Genomic DNA, 21,515 nt, shown 5'->3' with positions numbered 1-21,515 from the left:
AAATGCCAACAGAAAGCAAGCTGATTAGAAAGGTACAGGGAGAAAATCCATACACACAAGCATATTGGCTTAGGCGTGCACTTGAAACCCCCATGAATGTGATCAGGTGTCCAAAGGTTAACAGGAAAGCTCATTAATACGACACAAACCACACAACACATAGCAGGGGCTCGCTATTCTGCTGTTACTGTAATTATGCTAAGAAGCGCAGCACTTCACCCAAGACTTATTCATGAGGACCTCTGTGCCTTAAGGCTTTGAGAGGCGACACAGCTTAGTCGTTTTTCTTCTACATGGGCAGTAAGTATATACCGACTCACACTCCACAGACTGTCCCGGCCCCAGCTGCCAGGAAGGAGCTGGAAGCAGGAACTGGGGGAGAGGAGACTCAGTTCCACCCCAGGGGATGGCAGGGACCAAGACCTTGAAAGCTGGGCACACACACCTCACACTGGCTCCCAGCCGACTTTGGAAAGGCTGCGTTTTGTCCTGTTGGCAGCTCACTCTACAAGAAATAAAATTATGCTTCTTATAGCAGGAAGTCATTTTATTTATTATTTTTTAAACATTTATTTATTTTGAGAAAGAGAGAGGAAGAGTGAACACAAGTGGGGGAGGGGCAGAGAGGAAGGGAGAGAGAGAATCGCAAACAGGCTCCCTGCTCTAGTCACAGAGCCCGACGTGGGGCTCGATCCCAGGAATCCATGAGATCATGACCTGAATCGAAATCAAGAGCCAGACGCTTAACCGATGGACCCACCCTGGCACCCCTGGGAGTAATTTTAAATGAGACACAGGACTCCAACGTGGATTGGTCAGACACACTTCTGTTATCCTCTAAGTGGCGAAGATTATGAGGAAACCAGTCTCCAAGTACCAAGTGGGCATGTGCTAACGTCAGGAGCTCTGATTTCCACTCTTCCTCTGGTCTGAAGAAGCAGGAAAGGAGAAATGTAGGCAGAGGCCAGGCGTGAAGTGGCCAGTCCTGCCTTGAAAACGTCCTTTGAAGAGGGCGGTCCCTTGGTCTACTCTGAGTTTCAGACGCTTGGCAGTGCCATCTTTAGCCATCCACTTAATCTCCGCCATTGGAGCACAGCCCTCTCTGCGCATTCACTCGCAACGTGCCCTACACTCTCCAGAGGGCAACCACACCAAGGGTCGCAGCCCAAGAGAGTGGAGAGTGGGCCAGAGAAGTTGACCCTGTCCCCAGCTGCCGGGATGGGCTTCAATCATCTCCAGGAATCCGTTCTCACCAGAGACTGGGTCAGCTATTACCCAACTGTGGTCAGTGAGGCGTAAGAGAAAGATCCACAGTGGGGGGGCTTCTGGGAAAGGTTCCCTGTGAAACCATTAGAAGACACAGTCTCTCTTCCTCCTCTGAAAACTCTGGTGTCTGGATGCAGTGCGTGGAACAGCCAGAGCCCACTCGGTACTGGGCCAGGGAGGAGGAGGTGGACCCCAAAGATGATTTAGAGAAGATGCTGTTAGAGCCTCCATCCCTGATGACAACTTTAGGCTTCACTGAGGCGTGGGGTTGCAGGTGCAGGAGAAGAAAGGTGTGGAGAGCGCTTTCTCTCACTTTCAGCTTGTATTGCCACAGAACACATTACCTCAAGAGGCAGAGCCTTAAAGTAAGAAGCATTAATTATCTCGACATTTCTGTGGGCACAGCTGGGTGCTTGCCTCTGTCTGAAAGTCTCTTACAAGGTTTCAGCCAAGGTGCCATTGGGCTGTGGTCTCAACTGTGGAGGCTCCTGAGGGAGCATCTGCTTCTAGGCTCACTCCACAGGGCATTGGCTGGACTCCATTCTCATGCTTGGTGGGCTTAGAACCTCATTCACTTACTGGCTGTTGGCTAGAAGCTTCCTCAGTTCTTCACCATGTGGGTCTCCCCACAGAGCAGCTCTCAACATGGCGGCTGGCTTTCCTTGGAGTGAGCAAGGGAGAGAGGGTAACCAAGATGGAAGCCGCAGTTGCTGTGTTTTTAGCCTAATCCCAGCAGCGACAAAGGACATCCCACTACGTCGGCCATATTCTGTTCTTTGATTTTAGTCACTCAATTTAGCCCATGTTCAAGGGAAGAGGACTATACAATGGGATGCACACAGGAGATGGGGACCATTGGGACCCACTTTAGTGGTATCCACCACACCACCAAAGGCATCCTAACAGGTAGGCCAGAGCAGGAAACAAGCATAAAGTGACAGCTTTGTGATGCTGACTAGTACTGAGGTCCCCACAACTTTCTCAAGTACGACCACAAGTGTTGGGTGATCGCCGACTCTATGGAGAGTATCCCAAAGACAGAGCTAATCAGGGACTGGATGCCCTTCAGCCTGGAAAACATCTTAATTCAATAAAGCTAATGGGATATCGAGTGTGATTATAATGTGATACTTGTGATCTGCAGAGAGACATATTCTGGCATATTCTGCTATTGAATATATGCTGTGCATGTTGAAGAGTGGATACACATAGGAAATAAGACCCGTGAAGCTACCAAGTAGCTTATACAAGCAGGCAGGGTGGACAAGTGTGTGTAATACAGCGTGGTGAGGAAACACCCCGATGTGGGAGAAGAAATCTGGACTGGAGGGGTAGCAGGATGGCTTCCTGAGAGGTGGCAGGGTGTGCTGAGCACACAGAGAGTTCACATCAACCTGACACCCACGCGGGGCATACCCGCAGGGAGCTGGACAATGGGCTGTACGCAGGTGGGAGCCAGAAACACACAGGAGCAGACATTCACTGCTCTTCTGCCTACAAACCATACTTTGGCTCGGAAAGAGTGCAGGGATCACAGCCAAAAGACGCATTGACCGAGAATACAAGGTCTTCTCCCTTTGGCTTGGTTGCGGGTGAATGTGGTTTCCATGACCATGTGTCAAGTGTTGGTCGCATCTTCAGCACGAAGATGGGAGATGAGGAATTCAGCTAGTCATCAGGTTGCCTAGGGAAGGCTGGTGGTGGGATGGAATGTTCTGGCAAGCATTTGGATGGGGACTGCACCAAGACCCTAGAGAGGTCAGAGTCAGGGCTAGCGAATGGCTGGAACAGAACATTCTGGAGACATTCAGAATGCAGGGCAATGCCCTGGAAGACCCATTTCATGTCTTCTTGCGCCTTCTTTCACGTACAGACCATTATGTATCAGCTCTTCCATTCTTTTCATCCATAAAAGTTGGCTGAGCTCATGGTTTTCAACAAAATGCATTTTTCGTCTAACAACCTAAGTGGACTATACTCTCTATTGCAGAAATATCCATCAATCCACAGAGCCAAAGATGCCCTGTGGGGGTTCTTGGCATGGTGGCGAAAACTGCATGGGAGTAGACAGAGCCAAGACTGAGGGTCAAAGATACTCTAATGAGAATTCCTGCCATACCTATATTGTGGTAAGGCTCGGGGCCAGGGATGTAGGTCCTTCTGACTCAGTTTCTCCCAGTGACAGAACCTACCCCTAGTGCTGGGGTGGGGTGTGAGCGAGATGTCACCTGTGAGATGCCGTGTGGACTGCCCGGCTGTCATCGGTAGTCAGGGTCCGTCTCCACCAGGAGCACATCTGAGTGCTCTGAGACCTCACGGGTCTGAGACCGAACGCAGGAGGAGGTGGACAAGGCATAAAAGCATCTGTACCGAGCTTCCCTCTGCACAGTCACAGAGAACCAGAAGTCTGGGGTGTCTGGGTGGCTCAGTTCATTAAGCATCTGCCTCTTGAGCTCAATTCAGGTGACAATCTCAGTTTGTGAGTTCGAGCCCCAGTGTCCGGCTCTGTGCTGACAGCGTGGAGCCTGCTTGGGATTCTCTCTCTCTCTGCCCCTCCCCTGAGCACCCTCTCCCTCTCTCTCTCTCAAGATAAATAAAAAAACACTTAAGGAGAAAACCAAATAGTCAGGAATTGGACTGGAAGAGTAGGTAATGTGTAGATGCCAGCAAGGGGTGCAAATGCACATCCAACATTCCTGTGCTAACAGCCCCAAGCTCCCTTGAGACAAGGTGGTCCCCCGATTTCAACGTCTTGTGAAAATAAGACTGATGACAACTAAGGCTTGTCTTCCTTTTTTTTTTTTTTTTTTTTTTAATGTTTTCATTTTTGAGACAGAGAGAGACAGAGCATGAGCAAGGGAGGGGCAGAGAGAGAGGGAGACATAGAATGTGAAGCAGGCTCCAGGCTCTGAGCTGTCAGCACAGTGTCTGACGTGGGCTGGAATTCACGAACTGTGAGATGGTGACCTGAGCCAAAGTCAGACACTTAACTGACGGAGGCACCCTGGTGCCCCAGGAGATCCCAGTTTTCAATGCTGAGGGAACGGGCAAGAAAGTTGTGCTAATTAGGTAAAATAACAGCTCCAGGTTGGAGGCCCTAAATTCTGGTGCACGAGCAGCCAGCACGAGGACCAGGAGGAGGAGGAGCATGTGCGGAGCCCTGGCTACCTGCACGGCGTGACGCCAACACCCCATGGCGCCCCCATCCCTCCTCCTCTTCTTCACTGTTTTACTGGCATTGCTGTGGGTGCACAGAGGCGAAGAGAAGGGCAGGGAATTAGGAGTTGTGACTGGAGGGCAAAGGAAGCTCTGATGACCTGGGTCTGCGCAAACGAACGTGTGGAAAGAATAACCCAGACCCCCGGCGTAAACAGAACCGTGAAGCAGAAGACGGTGAACCTTATCTCCTGTCCGTTGCCTGCTGACCTCCTTTTGTAAGTCCACTAAGGGCAGGGGTGGGAAAGGAGGTCACAGGAGAGGAAATCTGTCCTACCCAAGCCTGATGCCACCTTTGTAAGGAGCACCCTCCCCAGCTCTTGCCCGGCGATCTCCCCAATAGACACCACACCCCGACAGTGCGCTTCAAGCACAGGAGGGACTGAGGTCCGTTGGTTAGCGTCAGTTCCAATGTGGAATAACGCAGGAGGCTGGCTCTCCCACCCTGCGGGGTCTTGTGACCGTTCCCTGATGGCCCACGGGCTGCGTTCAGCTTTGCCCTCTTCCCTCCGCGCTCCTTCCCTCACCGGGTCCCCCACGGATGAGAATCTGTGCGTGGTGACAGCAGCCACGGAGTGGCCACCAAAGCCCATGGCCTTGGCACGCGGGGCTCAAGCGCTCTTCGGAGATGGGACCACTCCCGAGTTATCTGCACTCAGTTGTACTCCTTCTGACCAGGAACGTCTCATCCTTTGTTTTTCAGCGCCCTGCAGAAAGTGCTTGTTTCCGGAAGCACATCCGATGGCAAGATGATCAAACATGTTTGAGGGACGGAAACGAAGTATTTGTAAAGAAAGAGGAAATGAATCGGATTATTTTTCCTACAGTAGTAGGTGTGGAATCCCACAATTATCTTCTTTACCCCGAAGCTTAATCATCACTTCCAAAGAAGACAGGGGAAGATCAAGTGGTCCAATGGCAGGAACGTACAAACTTCCCGACCTGAAGGCTGCACCCACTCGTGGGTACTGGCTGCTCCCTGGGCGGAAGCCCACAGCGCTATTACGAAAGGGGACTGGGACCCTTTACAGCGAAGCATCGCTACCGAGCTGACGCATCCTGAAAGGGGTGAGCACAGGCTTGGCGTGCTGGTGACACCATCGGAATGCATACAGTTAAAGCTATAAAATGATTACCTGTCTGGAGGCGGAAGTGCTATACACAGTACTGCTTGAAGTCCTAAAGAAATCTCCTGAGACAATGAAGAAAGCCGATCTCAGTCACCAAGTGACAAGAGGTAGAAAACAAGGACCTTCATTCTGGCTTTTGCTAGGCTGAGCTCAAGCTGCTTCCCTTTCTGTTGCCTCAGTTTCCCTTTCTGCAGGATAGCACTACTACTGTCCAGCCACTGACCATACGATTCAAAGGTCCCGGTCTTGAACGTGGCTCCCCTCGGCACTCACGGATGGCCGCAGTGAGCTTCCCGGCAAAATCACAGACGTGCTGAGCCGGGCTGCACGGGCTCTTGCTCTCCCCAGACACTGGGGTTGGTGTCATGTCGGGAACGGTGGCTCCTAGTGGACTGTCCCCACCCACGCGATAAGACTCTGGCGGAGTTCTGACCACAGGGTGAGTGATTAATGAGTTAACGTCATTCTTTCTGGGGACCCGCATCGCGTTCAGAGAGCATTCGCTGTGAAGTCGGACACACCGCATCGAGCATTTGGAAAGAAAAGCCAGAGAACAAACGCACAGACACCCCCAGGCAAGAATGGAAAGTCTGGAAACGCAGCCCTGACACGGGTGACCAGAGCACAGAGCGGGGAAAGGAAGCAAGAGGCACGTACGTGTGGGTCTTGGGTCGGGAGCCTCGGAACCAGCACTTTCCCCAGGAAAGCCGAGAGGCTCTTCCACATCTGTGTCCGGAGGAGGGCAGGGCGGGGGCGGGGGGAGCACTAACTGGGGGGGCCCCCGAGCAGTGCCTCGGGGAGGCTTTTGTGGCACCTGCCGTCGTCCAACACCTACATGGAATCAATGGGAGTTGCTTCAGAAGGTTAAGTCTACAGACTCTGCCCTCCAAGGGTGGGGGGCACGTGGCCATCATTCCCCCAGGCACCAAATCCAGCCTCATGGCGCCAAATCCAGCCACACCCTGTGCCCAATCTAACCACACTCAGTACCAAATCCAACCACACTCGGTACCAAAGTCAACCTCGATGTGAGCATCAAATCTGGCCACACCCAGTATCAAGTCCAACCATACTTAGTAGCAAAGTCAGACTCACTGCACCAGAGCCAGCCACACCCAGTATCAAAGTCAACTTCACCAAGATGGAACCGCACAGGCCAACAAATCCAGCCACGCCCGGGACCAAATTCAAACTCGCTAGGCATCAAGTCCAACCTCACACACGCACGCTTCAGATTTTACACACAGTCTCCCCTCTTTGGGCCAATTTGGTGATACCGACTTGTTTACAATGTTTCTGGCAGGCATGACTACTCTCAAATGCTGGGCTTGAAGTTATTCGTAAAAGTCCCTTCAGCAGCTCCGTCAAGTCAAAAGGAACTCCTTTTATTCAGGTTCATTTTTATTAGGGTCACAGAATTATTTTTTAGCTTCCTCTTATTATTTTTACCGATTAACTCTAGCGGGTCGAATAACCACTAATTCAGCTCACTTGTTTAAGTCTGTATATATCCTCAATCTTTTCCATCATTTAGGGGAATAGTTTTCAAACTTTATTTGAAGAGGTTTCCAGGGCGCTTGGGTGGCTCAGGCAGTGAAGTGTCTGACGTTGACTTAGATCATGATCTCACGGTTTGTGGGTTCGAGCCCCACGTCGGGCTCTGAGAGTATGGAGCCTGCATGGGATTCTCTCTCTCTGTCCTTCTCTCTCTGCCCCTCCTCCTCTCATGCTTTCTCTCTCTCCCTCTCTCTCTCTCTTTCTCTCTCTCTCTCTCTCAAAAATAAATAAATAAACTAAAAAAAAATGAAGAGGGTTCTGACTTGGGGAAAGAGGTCAGGGTGGTGTCCCTCCCCTCTGACCCTGGAATCTTGAGGGCATCCCTCTCCGCTCTTTTCACACACTGGGGATTGGCTTCCCATTTTATAGGAAAATGATTTCTTCTGCTAATAAGATTTTTGAAGGTCAATGAGTTAAGATAACAAAGCCATATAAATCACTTGTGTCAAGCTTCCTAGTATTTCTTTTAAAAATGCTTTCTTCAAGCTTTAATGTTTAAAGATCTTTTAAAGAAATGTTTATTTATTTATTTTGAGAGAGAGAGAGAGAGAGTAGACAAGGGGCAGAGAAAGGTGGAGAGAGCAAGAATCTGAAGGAGGAGCTAAGCTGTCAGCACAGAGCCTGATGCGGGGCTTGAACTCAGAAACGGTGAGACCCTGAGCTGAAACCAAGAGTCAGACTCCTACCCGACTGAGCCACCCAGGATTAATGTTTAGAATCATCTTCGGACTACTACACTCTGTGTTTCATGATCATAATTAGATTATTAATAAAAAGGTTAAGAAATAGAATTTCTTCATCAAGAGATAGATCCACTTACTTCTCTTGATTACAGTTCTTTCGACGTGGAGAAATACTGATGTTCCCCATAGCTAGACATCACTTCTCCCTTCAAAGTGCAAAGAAGCCACAAGCGGTCGGGATGAAGGTTGTCTGTTGGGTCCAGGTAAGTATCGTTAAATGAGAGGGCGCCCCCCAGGGCAACGCAGGAAGGAGGAACAGTTTATGTATAGGAAGCTTTCCTACTAGAAGGCTTATTTTAGTTTGCCAAGGAATTTGGGTCAGACTCAATTCCAGCCAGCAAGTTCCAATTTCTTTTTCCCTTTTTATATCTAGGTATCTGAACAGAAAGTGCTTGCGTGTGTGTGTGTGTGTGTGTGTGTGTGTGTGTGTGTGTAACTGGATGGGGCTACTTTAAAAAAAATTTTTAAGTTTTTTTTTTTATGTTTATTTTGAGAGAGAGAGACAGTGTGTGAGCAGACGAAGTGCAGAGAGAGGGAGACACAGAATCCGAAGCAGGCTCCAGGCTCCGAGCTGTCAGCCCAGAGCCCGACGCGGGGCTCTAACCCACTGGCCGTGAGATCATGACGTGAGCTGAAGGCGGATGCTTAACCAGCTGAGCCACCCAGGCGCCCCTTAAAATTTTTATCTGTTAATGCAAAGCCCAGACTTTGGTTAAGAGACCTGCCTGTGGGCTGCTAGCGTGCTGTGAGATCGTGGGGATGCTGACGGGGATAGACGTGTCACTGAAAATTGCTACCAAGAGCTCTACCATCCTCCTGATCCTCCAATGCATTGGAGGTCATTTTCAGTAGGAAGGCTTCTTTTTTCAATCTCTGCAAACCAAAGTTTACGGCTGAGAGAGAGAGACGAGGAGTGAATCACTGCCGTCCATACCTCCTCTTTGTGCCGAGCTCCTCAGCGCGGGGACGGTCCCTACAGTTTTCATTCTTCACACACCCACCTCCCTCTCTTGTGACACCTGTGGGCGCTGGCTGCCCACCCACACCCGGGCCAGGTCCTCCAAGCCTGGGGACGCACCACCACCTAGAGTGGATGCTTCCTGAAGTTGCAACAGGGACTGTAAATCGGAGGCTGCCTTTCCTTGCCCACTGTGGGCTGCTTGCCCACAGCAAGCGTGGGCGAGAGCTCGGGAGGGAGAATGGTGATCTCGTCATAAAAAAAGGAGACTCCCAGCTTTATTTCGAGGAGCTACTGATCATGCGCTCTGAATGAGACAGTATTTTCCTTTGGTAAAAGGATAAACAGACATGAAATATAGGTTTCTGCTCCTTAGGATAACCATGTCTCTGGCTGTGAAAGGCTATGACATCGGAAAGGAGGTATTGACTGCGGGGGGAAAATGCCGACAAGCAGCCAAGTAGCTCGTATCAGAGTTCTGGACACTGGCAATGCAAGCACTTATCTTTGGGGGGCTTCTTTTGGGGGGCACTTCTTTTAGGTCAAGGCCGAAACATGAGGGTGCTGAGTGGAGTGAAAGGCGTTGGGCATGGCCATCGGACGGCCTCTGTTATGAGACGATCCTCCCTCAAGGTCAGGCAACCCCCACTATTCCTCCTCCTACAGAAACAAAATAACAAACCCTGAGTGGTTTTAAAATTACATTAACCAGGGGAGCCCGCGTGGTTCAGTCGGTCAAGCATGTGACTTCAGCTCATGTCATGATCTTGCAGTTCATGAGTTCGAGCCCCATGTCGGGCTCTGGGCTGACAGCTGGGAGCCTGGAGCCTGCTTCGGATTCCGTGTCTCCCTCTCTCTCTCTGCCCCTACTCTGTCTTTCTCTCCCTCTCAAAAATAAATAGAGATTAAAGAATTTTTAAATTAAATTAACCACCCACAGCTCATGGAGCTGGAGACCCCAGTTGCTTCTCTCTATGCTGCCTGTACCATGAGCTGGTGGCATTTAATGATCTAATAGGTCTCTCTGCTCCCAGATACTATAGTTTTGTTCTCTTTCCTTCGGGTTCTCTTTTCCTCAAAAAGTATTAGGGTCTCTGCTACAGATATAAAAGGGGAGATCAATTTCAAACAGGGGGGTCAAGAAATTACCGAACTGTTGTCAACTGATCTATAAGTCTCTGGGAACCAGAGGACTTTCAAAACAGTTTACAGACATCATCTAAGAAGTACATCCTTCCATCAGGGAGATGTGTGTGCACACACATGCACACGCACACACATACACACACATGTGTACACGCCGCTCACCCCTTTCCGAGCTGCTTCATCAGGGAGACACACACGTGTGAGCGCACACACGCACACACCCCGCTCGTTCTCTCCCGAGCTGCCTCGGCCGTTCTCCACCCTCTCCCCCACCCGCCTTCCACCTGCCTCCACGATGCCCGGAAAATATGCCTTTGAGATGAACTCGCAAGTGTTTATTTCCAGACTTTCTTTCCTTGGCATAGATATTTTCCCAGTTAATGCCCTTGGCGGGACGAGGCGGCTGCAGGAGTTAATAGCAGCGCGAACATTCCACGCAAAAAGAGACTCAGAGGCATGCAGTCAGCAGCGCGGCACACTCACCCGTGGTGCTCTTCCTCTTCTCCTCCTGGTCCTGAGTGCGAGGGGGCACCAGGGGGCTCGGCGGCGGGGGCTGTGGCGGCGGCGGCGCTGGCGCCCGCCTCTTCTTCTTCTGCATGTCTACCTGTGACCCCAGAGACACCTGGGAAGCACCAAGAAAGGCAACAGTGAGTGTCAGGGCATTTCTATCGCGGGCGGGGTGTTGTGCACGTGGGGCACACGACTTGGAGAAGCCGGCCCATGTGACGCGTGGGGCTCTAAGGAGGCTTGGCAGGTTGCCAGGCTCCTTTCTGGGGTCCCTGGGCGGGCAGCGGATGCCCCGGTGTGAGGGTTCGCCGCATTGCCCAGGAGTGGTCCTCAGGTGGCCCGAGGATGCTCACAGACGTCCCCTAGCATGGGGACCTGGGGCTCTGCCCCATTTTACCCCATTTACCCATTGTACCAAGGGATTTCAGGCCAGTCAGGGGACGTGGTAACTTACCCTCAGCATGAATATGAGAAACGGGACCCTCAGCCCTTAATGAAACGCACAAGAGAACTATTCCTTCTGGAAACTTTACCGGGGCCACCATGGTGTGTGCCCGTGCAGGGGGGGAACATAAGGGGGCGGCTCAGGGCTCACTTTGCAGGTGGAAGTACCTGCTCTTGGTGTGTTCCCGAGCTGTCAGGACCAGTAACTGTCCACGGACCGGCCACTCCTTGACCGGCAATGACAATGAAGTCAGCCTACGAGCCATCCAGCTCTGGTCCGCGCAGAAACCCGGCTCCCACCAAATACTTCTCACAACGCCAAACTCTCAGCTTTGAAAGGCTGTCAGCACCAGGCAGGTCTAATGGTGGAAGGGAAGCTCTTCTAGAGAAGACCCTGTCCGCTGACTGCGCGTCTTTGGAAAAGACTACGGAATCTACTCTCTTCCTCATTACAGAGTTTTCACCTGTTCATTCTCAGCGATGAAAATTTGTTGCTTTTCCAAGTGTGGCGTTCCTGGTCTGCTGACCCCAGCCCAGCAGAACCCCTCCAAACTCTTCTTTCCTTTGATATTTACTGTGTTTTTTATTTTTTAATTTTTAAAAATGTTTTTATTTATTTTTGAGAGAGAATGAGTGAGCACGAGCAGAGGAGGGGCAGAGAGAGAGGGAGAGAGAATCCGAAGCAGGCTCCACACTGTCAGCACAGAGTCCGGACTCGGGACTTGAACTCACAAACTGAGATCATGACCTGAGCCGAAGGTGGATGCTCAACTGACTGAGCCACCCAGGCGCTCCTACTCTGTTTTTTTAAAATCATGAGCTTATTCTGTCATTTCCTGATTTCTCTGTGTTAGACAATGGCTTCTTCTTCAGAAGATGAGGAGTCAGCCCTTTGAGACACACGCACAGACCTACACGCGTGTTTATGGCTCCCCATTGATCTTTCCAGAAGTTACGGCATGGGATTAAATCAACACTCTCTAGATCTATGTATATAGTTACAATAGACAGAATTCTAGAAAACAGAGATCTGCTTCAAGACGCGGCTTCTCCTGCTGAGATGTTTCATGTGTATGTTGATGACATTTTCTTTCTAGATCATTCTAGATAAGTAATAAATGATGTGTTTTCTGAGCTTGATAAGTGATTTGCTTTCTGACCTTGTTTCTGGATTTCCTGGAAATGGCTTTTCCTCTACTCAGCTTTTTTTATCCCTGGTTTCCTGGATCCCATGTGTTGTTTTTTTTTTTTTTTTGTTTTTAATGGACTTCCTCGCTGGAGGAGGGCACAGCCTCGGTCAGCTTCCGGAGACGAGATGTGGCTGTGGTAAGGCCGTGAGACACTGAACATCTAAGACTGTTTCTATTCTGTTATACGGAACAGCCAGTTATAGATGCCTATGGAGGAGGATCTAGGCTGGAAATAACAGACTCAAACTCCTGAGCTGTTCCACTGTCTCCTAGCTTACAGCCCCCAGCCAACCATGCTGGCTCCGTGTGGTCTTTTCCCTCTGCCAGCTCTGAGGAGCCTCTCTCACCCCTGGAGGCCTGACCTGTCGGACAGCACAGCCTGGTCTGGAGTCCTTTCCAGCCATCGTCTGGGCCGTCTATCAGAGCCCTGAAATCTCTAACTCTCCATTTCCTACCCAGTTATTGACGATAATGTTGAAAGGCATTGGAGCCTTGCCTCTGCTACCTGATTTCTTCCTTTGATGTTGGCAACACTCATTAATGAACCGTGATGGTTCTAATGCTATGGCTTTGCCCACGGGCGTTATTTTCAAGTTCACTTTTCTCTGTGTCCTTATTTTTTTTTTAAAGTGAGAGGCTTTAAAAAAATTCCTTTGTGAAAATTCCTCATTCCTTTACTTGCACCTTTACTTAACCGGCAAGCAGGTGTTGGCTTCTTATCTTGTGACAGGAATTGGAGCCGATCTGAAGACGTGTAAATCTCCCGGCCTCACGTTGCTCACGACCTAATGAAGGAGACATAGTTCTCTAACATTTACACCATCTCCTAGGCTGGAAACACTGCCCCAAGCTGTGGTCTGGGGCTTTCTTGGGGGGGGGGGCGGGGCACGGTTCCTTCTGGGAATTCAGGCTGGTGAACTGGAGCCCGCTAAACTTGCACTGATGTCTGTCTGATAACGACACGCTGCAGAATTCCGAGGAGTGTCCACATCAGGGTGGAGATAACTGGAAGGGTTGGGGTAGGGAAGCAGCTCTGGCCCACCCAACCTGGGAGAGCAATTCACCTGCTGAAGGAGAGTTCTGCCTCACTGCCGGTTGCAAGCTTTGGGGAAGCATCGAATTTCTGAAGCTTTGCTGACACGGTGCAGTCTCAACACCAGTATCCCTCTTCCCAGAGATAAGGACAGGCCACTCACCCAACATCTGGGAAGACCCCCTAGTTCCCAGGCACAGAGCCACTCTGATCAATTACCTAAGACGGCTCATTTGAAGAGCATTTGGCAAGCTCTGAGACCACTAATCAAGATGAGCTCTGATGGGCAAACAGAAACAGAAGTGTTCTAGCAGATGTACTTAACAGATTTCAAGGAAATCTTATTTATATTAGCAGCAAAGATTTAGTAAACATTTACCAGGGGTGTCGAATGTATCTCATCTGACTGCCTCAAAACAGAGGTCATTTACCTGTGTCTGTTTGGTAAAGGAAGACACTGAAACTTACAGGAGATATGTTGCCCACAGCCACACACCTAATGAGTGCACAGAACTGGCACTTGACCTTGCTCTGACTCCAAGCATTTCCCAGGAGAAGTAACTCGTGCGGTTTGGAATGGAAACATCTATCCCTAGGAGTCCATGAACAATGAAGGTCCACGGGGCTCCCACTGTCCCACGTGGCAAAACACTCACAAGTAGGTGGACTGGACACCACTCTGTGCCAGACAGTGTTGCTTCAGAAAACATTTCTTGGACCTGACACACCTCTTCCGCACATTCTTCAAGGAACACGTGAAATAAGGCGCTGCTCGCTCTCTGGAGCTCGGGCCTGTCCTTTACTCCCACTTAGAACCAGGATGCGTGGTGGTCACCCTGTGTGGCTCGGGGCCATGTTAACGCGCTGCTGTTGGAGCATAGCAGCAAGGAAGGTTTCCCGATAGCCGAGCCTGATCCCTGCAGCTCCGGGCCTCTTTCGAAAGCATCCATCCACCACAGCTTCGTTGGTCTCATAATGTCATCGTAATGTAATTTCGATTCCAATTTGTCATTGATGGGATTTGGACTGCTTTTTGAAAGTTCTGTGGATTTTTTTTTTTTCCTGTGGCCCCTGAAGAAAAGTTGGAAGCAAGTACTACAGAGAATATCTAACATATGGGCCGTTAAAAAAATATGTACATAGGGGCGCCTGGATGGCTTAGTCGGTTAAGCGTCCGACTTTCACTTAGGTCATGATCTCACGGTTCGTGGGTTCGAGCCCCGCGTCGGGCTCTGTGCTGACAGCTAGCTCAGAGCCTGGAGCCTGTCTTCGGATTCTATAACTCCCTCTCTCTGATGCTCCCCTGCTCACGCTGTCTCTATCTCTCTCTCAAAAATAAATAAAACATTTTTAAAAAATTCAAAGAAGACATCTAGATGGCTAACAGACACATGAAAAGATGTTCATCATCACTTACCATCAGGGAAATGCAAATCAAAACAATATCACCTTCACACCTGTAAGAATGGCTAAAANATCTCACGGTTCATGGGTTCGAGCCCCGCGTCGGGCTCTGTGCTGACTGCCAGCTCAGAGCCTGGAGCCTGTTTCAGTCTGTGACTCCCTCTCTTTCTGAGCCTCCCCTGCTCACGCTCTCTCTCTCTCCTAGAAATAAATAAAACATTTAAAAATATATATATATACATAGTTTATTATTAACACATAAAGTTACCTATAAATCTGAAAGGATCTCCAAGGCCATCAAGGCAAGCAAGCAGCCCCTCATGTCACGGAACTCCCTGTTAATGCTGAGGGGGTTCGCTGGGTGGTGTAAGTTAACATGCCCACTGTGCTCCCCAGATCTTTCAGGGGGGTTCTGCGTGTCACCTCCCTGAGTGCCAGCATTTGACAAAGGGCTGTGACGCTCCCTTGTCTAGGTCATGTGTGGGGGTTGCTTTCGGCACTGCCTTACAGCCCACACCAAGGAGCTCCTGCACGAAAGCCAAGGGTTCAGATAGACACCAGGTACACTGTGCATACTGCAGGCTGCTCTGGCAAAAGTTCCTCATTGGCTTTAGTGGCACTTACTCAGTTCTGTGTTGGCACATACATCATGTGCGAAGGGGCGCCTGGGTGGCTCAGTCGGTTAAGCGTCCAACTTCGGCTCAGATCATGATCTCATGGTTCGTGGGTTCGAGCCCGGTGTCAGGCTCTGTGCTGACAGCTCAGAGCCTAGAGCCCACTTTGGATTGTGTGTCTCCCTCTCTCTCTGCTTCCCCCCACCCACACCACTCATGCTCTGATTCTGTCTCAAAAATAAATAACACATTTAAAAATATTAAAAAATAAAACAAAATGCATCATCTTCTTGGTGCCAGCAGCTGCAGATGCTCCTAGACACCACCTTCTGAGCATTATGCTCTTTACGACTGTGGCCCGTAATCAAAACTTTAAACTCCTACAAATGACAGTAAATGTAGTAAGAGTACTCTCCCTTGACACTGGGGAGAGTCTGACATGTTAACTTTCTCCTGCAGGTGATAAAGATCCTTTGGCACAGAGACACATGCGTTCTGCACCTCCTCCTTCCTCGGGGGGACCCAGAGAACAGATCTCACTGCAGGTGACAGCTTATTTGGAGTGTTTATGTTCCATCATTAGTGTTGTTCATTTTAGGACCGGGATTCCAGCAAGACTCTTATGCGACAGCAGGTGTGTCTAGCGCAAAAACGATACTCAGCATATACTATGGAAATAAAATACGCAGCATGTACATAATGAGGACTTAATCAGGATTCACATCTATCAGCTATTAGAATTATGCAGTGAGCAGTGAGCTGTCATGAGCAACCGTCGCTACCATTTTTAGGGTTTCCAGTAAGAAACCATGCCCTTCCTTTCCTCACATCCTCCTCCAAGAATTTTCTCTCTCCTTCTACAAAACGGTTTTTGCTATGCTGTTTTAGTGACTGGAAGATTTTTCTGTCACTCAGCTCCATGGATTAAAGTGACTCCTTCACATTCCGCTCCTTGGCAAAGACAGGAAGCCAAACGGAAACACACAGAGAACACAAAGAAATAGTGTGCTTCTTTTGTTGTGAGTATATCAACGAAAACAATAGGTTCTGAAAAAAAAAAAAAAACCCCGCAAAACTGATTTTCTATGGTTGAAGGAGCCCTTTATGAAGGAATCGGCACTTTTCAATATTCATTGAGGTAATTTCCGTTCCATGTTGCAACTGTGTTATTTGCTGTTCTCAGCATTGAGCGTTTCAGTTTAGTAGAAAAACGAAACTTGAACTTGATGGAAGTGTGGCTCCCTTCACATAGCCTAAGACTGCCTGTTTTACATGCATTGTCTGAAGATAACCAAGAGGCCATGACGGACTTGAAGCATTTCCGTATGACCTAAATCCACACACACACGTCCCTGGTTGGCCGGTTTACTGGGAGGCCACACGGGACGTGAAATGCAGTGTTGGCAAACTCGTGCATCTTCTAGGTTACTCTGTCCGATCCTCCCCCTGGCCGATTAGATTATGTTAAGCCGTGGCTGTGAGACCCAGAAGCTAGGCTCTGGGCCTGCAACAGGAGACCTCCTTCTTCCCACACACGTCTGCCTTTACCACCATGCAGCCCTCAGGCTCTGATCCGCACACGCAGCTTTCCGGCAGGATGACTGCTGAGGGTCGACCGCTGTCCCACATGCAGAACTAATAAAAGCGTTGTTAGCCGGGCATTGAACATAAACCTTGTTTTCCAAAACAAAAATCACACACTTAGGAGAAAGCAAAATGATCCCAGAAATCATAGAGAACCAGTCCCCAGGCTACTACTGCTTCCGTCGGGCTGGTGACTATGGACAGCGTTGCCGCAGGGATTTACAGAAGAGCAGCAAGGGGAACGCGGGTGGCGTCCGCATGGCAACCATTTGTTCAGAAGTTCTGCAGGGACCCTGTGAACACGCACACCATGGCTGCTCGTTGTAATGATTTTTTTCTTACTCGGAGGAAATAAACACAGCCGAAGCGTGCAAGGGACCCTGGCACAATTTGCTTCCACGTCACCGAAGGGCACTTCCCAGAACCGAGTCCAGGTCTATGACGCGTTCTACCACGAGTGGTCACCGGACAGAGTGAGATTTCAATGCCATTCTCCCCAGGCCACGGAAACAAGCCTGCGACTCTGTGGATGGAACTAGAGGGTATTGTGCTGAGTGGAATCAGTCAGTCCAAAGGACAGACATCATATGACTTCACTCCTATGATGACTTTAAGATAAAAAAACAGATGAACATAAGGGAAAGGAAGCAAAAATAACATAAAAACAGGAGGGGAACAAAACATAAGGGACAATTAAATACAGAGAAAACTGAGGGTTGCTGGAGGGGTTTGTGGGGGGATGGACGAAGCGGGTAAGGGGCATTAAGGAATCTACTCCTGAAATCACTGTTGTACTATATGCTAACTAACTTGGATGCAAATTAAAAAATAAATAAATTTATAAAAAAGAAACAAGTCCACGAAGCTCACTTCTGTGACAGAGGTGGGAGAGAAGAGTGCCGTGAACAAACAGATCATTTTGTTTTTCATCTTTCGTGGGCCACGTGACACAAAATTAGGCTATTGAGCAGCCTGACCCCGATGTCTTCCTGCAAATGACACCTCACCCATTCTCTGTCCTGGCACATGAGTGTGTCTAGACTCGCAGTCTCCTCTATCTGCGTCCCTCTGCCTGACACTTGTGTGTCCCAGACTGTCATGTGGCCAGAGCCTTCTCAGCCTTCCATTTCTGGCACAGAGAAGAGTGTCCCCAGCTTCAGAATCTCAATCAGCCACCCTGTCTCATCGCTGGTTTACTTTCTTCACTGTAGTCACGTATGTCTAAAAGAACTGTACTTGTTCTCGTTTAGTTTCTACATCCCAACACTTGTGCTGCGAGAGCATTCAGGGGTCTCCCTGAAGCATGGAACAGGCCCTCAAAACGTTTGGTGGAGCCACTGAACGCACATCTTAACAGTGCACATTCGCAGTGACTGCCATTACCACGGTTCTCCATGTGCTCTTCCAATTGCTTGTTTCAGCCTGTGTCAACATGGGTAAGTTCTATTTTTCAGTGGATCTGTCCATTTCATGTATGTTTTCAAAATCACTGGTATAAAGTTCACACCGCCTCCTTATTATCTTTAAAACACTGCTTTTTTTTTTTTTTAATTTTTTAAAGGTTTTATTTATTTCTAGGAGAGAGAGAGACAGCGTGAGCAGGGGAGGGTCAGAGAGAGAGGGAGTCACAGACTGAAACAGGCTCCAGGCTCTGAGCTGGCAGTCAGCACAGAGCCCAATGTGGGGCCTGAACCACGAGATCATGACCTCGAGATCATGACCTCGAAAGTCGATCATGACCTAAGCGACCTAAGCGAAAGTCGGACGCTTAACCGACTAAGCCACCCAGGCGCCCCTAAAACACTGGTTTTTAATCTTTGTTTTTTGAGAGACAGACCATGAGGGTGGGGAGGGGCAGAGAGAGGGAGACACAGAATCCGAAGCAGGTGCCAGGCTCTGAGCTGTCAGCACAGAGCCCGGCTCGTGGCTCGAACTCATGAAGTGTGAGATCATGACCAGAGCCAATTGGATGCTTAATCGACTGAGCCACCCAGGTGCCTCCTACCAGTTTTTATATTGTTGTTGGGTCTTTGGAGTTTTGTACATATATGATTATGTCATATGCAAAAAGACAATTTTACTTCTTCCTTTCTAATTTGGATTTTATTTCTTTTTCTTGTCTAATTGCTCTGCCTAAGACTTCTGTGTTGAATTGAAATGGTTCCACTGGGCACCCTTGACTCATACTGGATCTTACAGGGAACATTTTCCAATTTTCCATAGTGACCTAGATGTTAGATGTGGGCTTTTCATATATGGCCTTCAGGGGGTTGAGGTAAGTTCCTTCCATACCTATTTTGCTGAGAGTTTTAATCATGAATGAATGTTAAACATTGTTAAATGCTTTCTTTACGTCTGCCAAGATGATCATGTGTGTTTTATGCTTTCATTTTGTTAATATGGTATATAACATTGACTGATTTGCATATTGACTGATTTGCATGTTGAACCATTCTTGTCTCCCAGGGACAAATTTCACTTGGTTGTGGTTTGTTAGTTTTTTAATGTGCTGTTGAATTTAATTTACTAGTATTTTATTAAGAATATTTGGACCTATGTTTATCAAGGATATGGGTCTGTCATTTTCCTACAGTGTCTTTGTCTGGCTTTGGTATCAGGGTAATTCTAGCCTTATAAAACAAGTTTGGAAGTATTCCCTCTTCTATTTTTTAAAAGAGGTTATGAAATATTGTATCAATTCTTCTTTGAATGTTTGGTAAAATTCACTCATTGAATCATCTGGTTCTGGAGCTTGAAATGTGGGGCTTGAGACCACAACCCACGAGATCATGACCTGAGCCGAAATCCAGAGTTGGACACTGAACCGAGACACCCAGGTGCCCCAGGAAGTTTTAATCATCATATATGTGTATGTGCCTAATCATAGCTTCAAACTACATGAAGCAAACTGACAGAATTAGAGAAACAGACAAATCTATAATCATACTGGAAAATAACATAGCTCAGAGGGGGGAACATTTATCCACAGGCCTTTTAGCTAAACTCTTTATATTAGCTATGGCCACTGTGAGGATTATATGTGTCCTGAACATTTACAGTCCATTTAGATTAAGTATTACATACTTTACATAAAATGTGGGTACCTAGCAATCATAAAGATCTATTTATCCTGTCCTTCTATATTTTATGCTATAGTTGGCATATGTAGTAACATTTACATATGTTAGAATTTAAGGACAATAACCAGTCCTTTACATTTACCCAGATAATTACCATTTTTGATATTCTTTGTTCCTTTCCAAGATTACAAGTTTGCATTTGGTATTATTTCCCTTCAGTCCAAAATTTTCCTTTACTGTTACCTTTGTGCAGGCCGGACAGAAAGAGATTCTTTATTTTTAATCTGAAAATTCTCTCTTACCTTTACTCTTGAAGGCTATTTTTGCCATACACTGAATTATGAACTGACACCACTTACTGTCTCTTGTCACTTTGAAGATTCTGTTCCACTATTAGCTTTCATTGTTTCTGACGATAAATTCAGCAGTTTTCAAAATGTTATTTTTCTCTAGTTGTTTAGACAATTTTTCTCCTGAAGTCTGTTTTTAAGCAATATATCTTAGTTGTTGTTACCGTGTTTTTAAATTTTGGTTTGGATTAGGGGTACCTGGGTGGCTCAGGTCTGAGCATCTGACTCTGGTTCAGGTCATGGTCTCACATTCTGTGAGTTTGAGCCGCACGTCAGGCTCTGTGCTGACAGCTCAGAGACTGGAGCCTGCTTTGGATTCTGTGTCTCCCTCTCTCTCTCTGTCCCTTCTCTGCTCATGCTTTCTGTCTCAGAAAAAAAAATAAATTTTGGTTTGGACTCACTGAACTTTTTAAATCTGTCCATGCATGTCTCTTACAAAATTTGGGAAATCTTTGGTTCCTATTTCTTCAAACATTTTTTTTCTCTCTTCTTCTGGGACTTTATTGACAAATAATAGACATTTTAACAGTGTTTCACAGGTCTTTGAGGCTCTTTTTTCATTTCAATTTTTCTCTCTCTTCTTAAAATTAAAGCATTTCTATTGATTTATCTTCACCTTCACTGCCTTTTCCTTTTGTTACCTTCATTCTGTTCTAAGCCCATCAGCATTATTTTTATTGAAGATATTGTGTTTTTTCCTTTTTAGACTTAATATTTGGTTCTTTTTTATAGTTCTTATTATCTTCTGAGATTTTCCCATTATCTGCTTTCATTATAAGCACATTTGTCATTTTGCACTAAGCATATTTACAAGCTGCAGTAGATTTTTTTTTGTCTGCTAAACCTAGTGCCTGGGTCATCTCCGGGTTGGTTTCTGTTGACTGTCTCTTTTCTTGGGAACAGATCACAATTTCCTGGGTTCTTTTGTCTGTTGAATAATTTTGGCTTGTATCCTGACCATTGCGAATGCCATGCTTGTGAGATGCTGGCTTCTCTTACATTCTCATGAAAAGTATTAATTCTTTTGTTTCAGGAGGTAATAAACTCAATGGACTCACAATGAAAATTCTGTGGTGGTTGGTGATTCAAATCTTAGTTCAGTTCTTTTACTCTTGGCTAAGTTGCTTGATGCCTGCCTCTTGCATGCGTGATTCAAGGCTCAGCCAGAGATTTGGACAGAATTTACCCAGAGAATTTACAACTCTCTTGCTGTCTCCTTCCTGGTATTCTTCTCTCACTTTCCAAAGGCTGGTGGCCATCCTGAATTCTGGTCCTCATTTTTCAGACCAGTAA

At 47.8% G+C, this 21,515-nt stretch overlaps 1 protein-coding gene across 5 annotated transcripts in view; it reads right to left on the bottom strand.

The window, feature by feature from the left end:
• The window catches only part of COBL (cordon-bleu WH2 repeat protein), a 223,593-nt gene that overhangs the window by 59,172 nt on the left and 142,906 nt on the right, over window positions 1-21,515 (bottom strand). For 3 of the 5 annotated variants that reach the window (XM_039235694.1, XM_039235693.1, XM_039235695.1), the window contains 2 exons: window positions 10,500-10,638; window positions 6,270-6,443 (listed from right to left, as the gene is read on the bottom strand). In XM_039235694.1, the coding sequence (XP_039091625.1) occupies window positions 6,270-6,443; window positions 10,500-10,638 (313 nt within the window). The remainder of the gene's footprint in view (window positions 1-6,269; window positions 6,444-10,499; window positions 10,639-21,515) is intronic. The other 2 variants (XM_039235696.1, XM_039235697.1) reach the window with 1 other exon arrangement.

This window comes from Hyaena hyaena, unplaced genomic scaffold (assembly GCF_003009895.1).
Source record: "Hyaena hyaena isolate Hyena2069 unplaced genomic scaffold, ASM300989v1 scaffold_101, whole genome shotgun sequence".
In the NCBI taxonomy this organism is placed as follows: Eukaryota; Metazoa; Chordata; class Mammalia; order Carnivora; family Hyaenidae; genus Hyaena; species Hyaena hyaena.
This window is presented reverse-complemented; position numbering and strand designations above follow the sequence as displayed.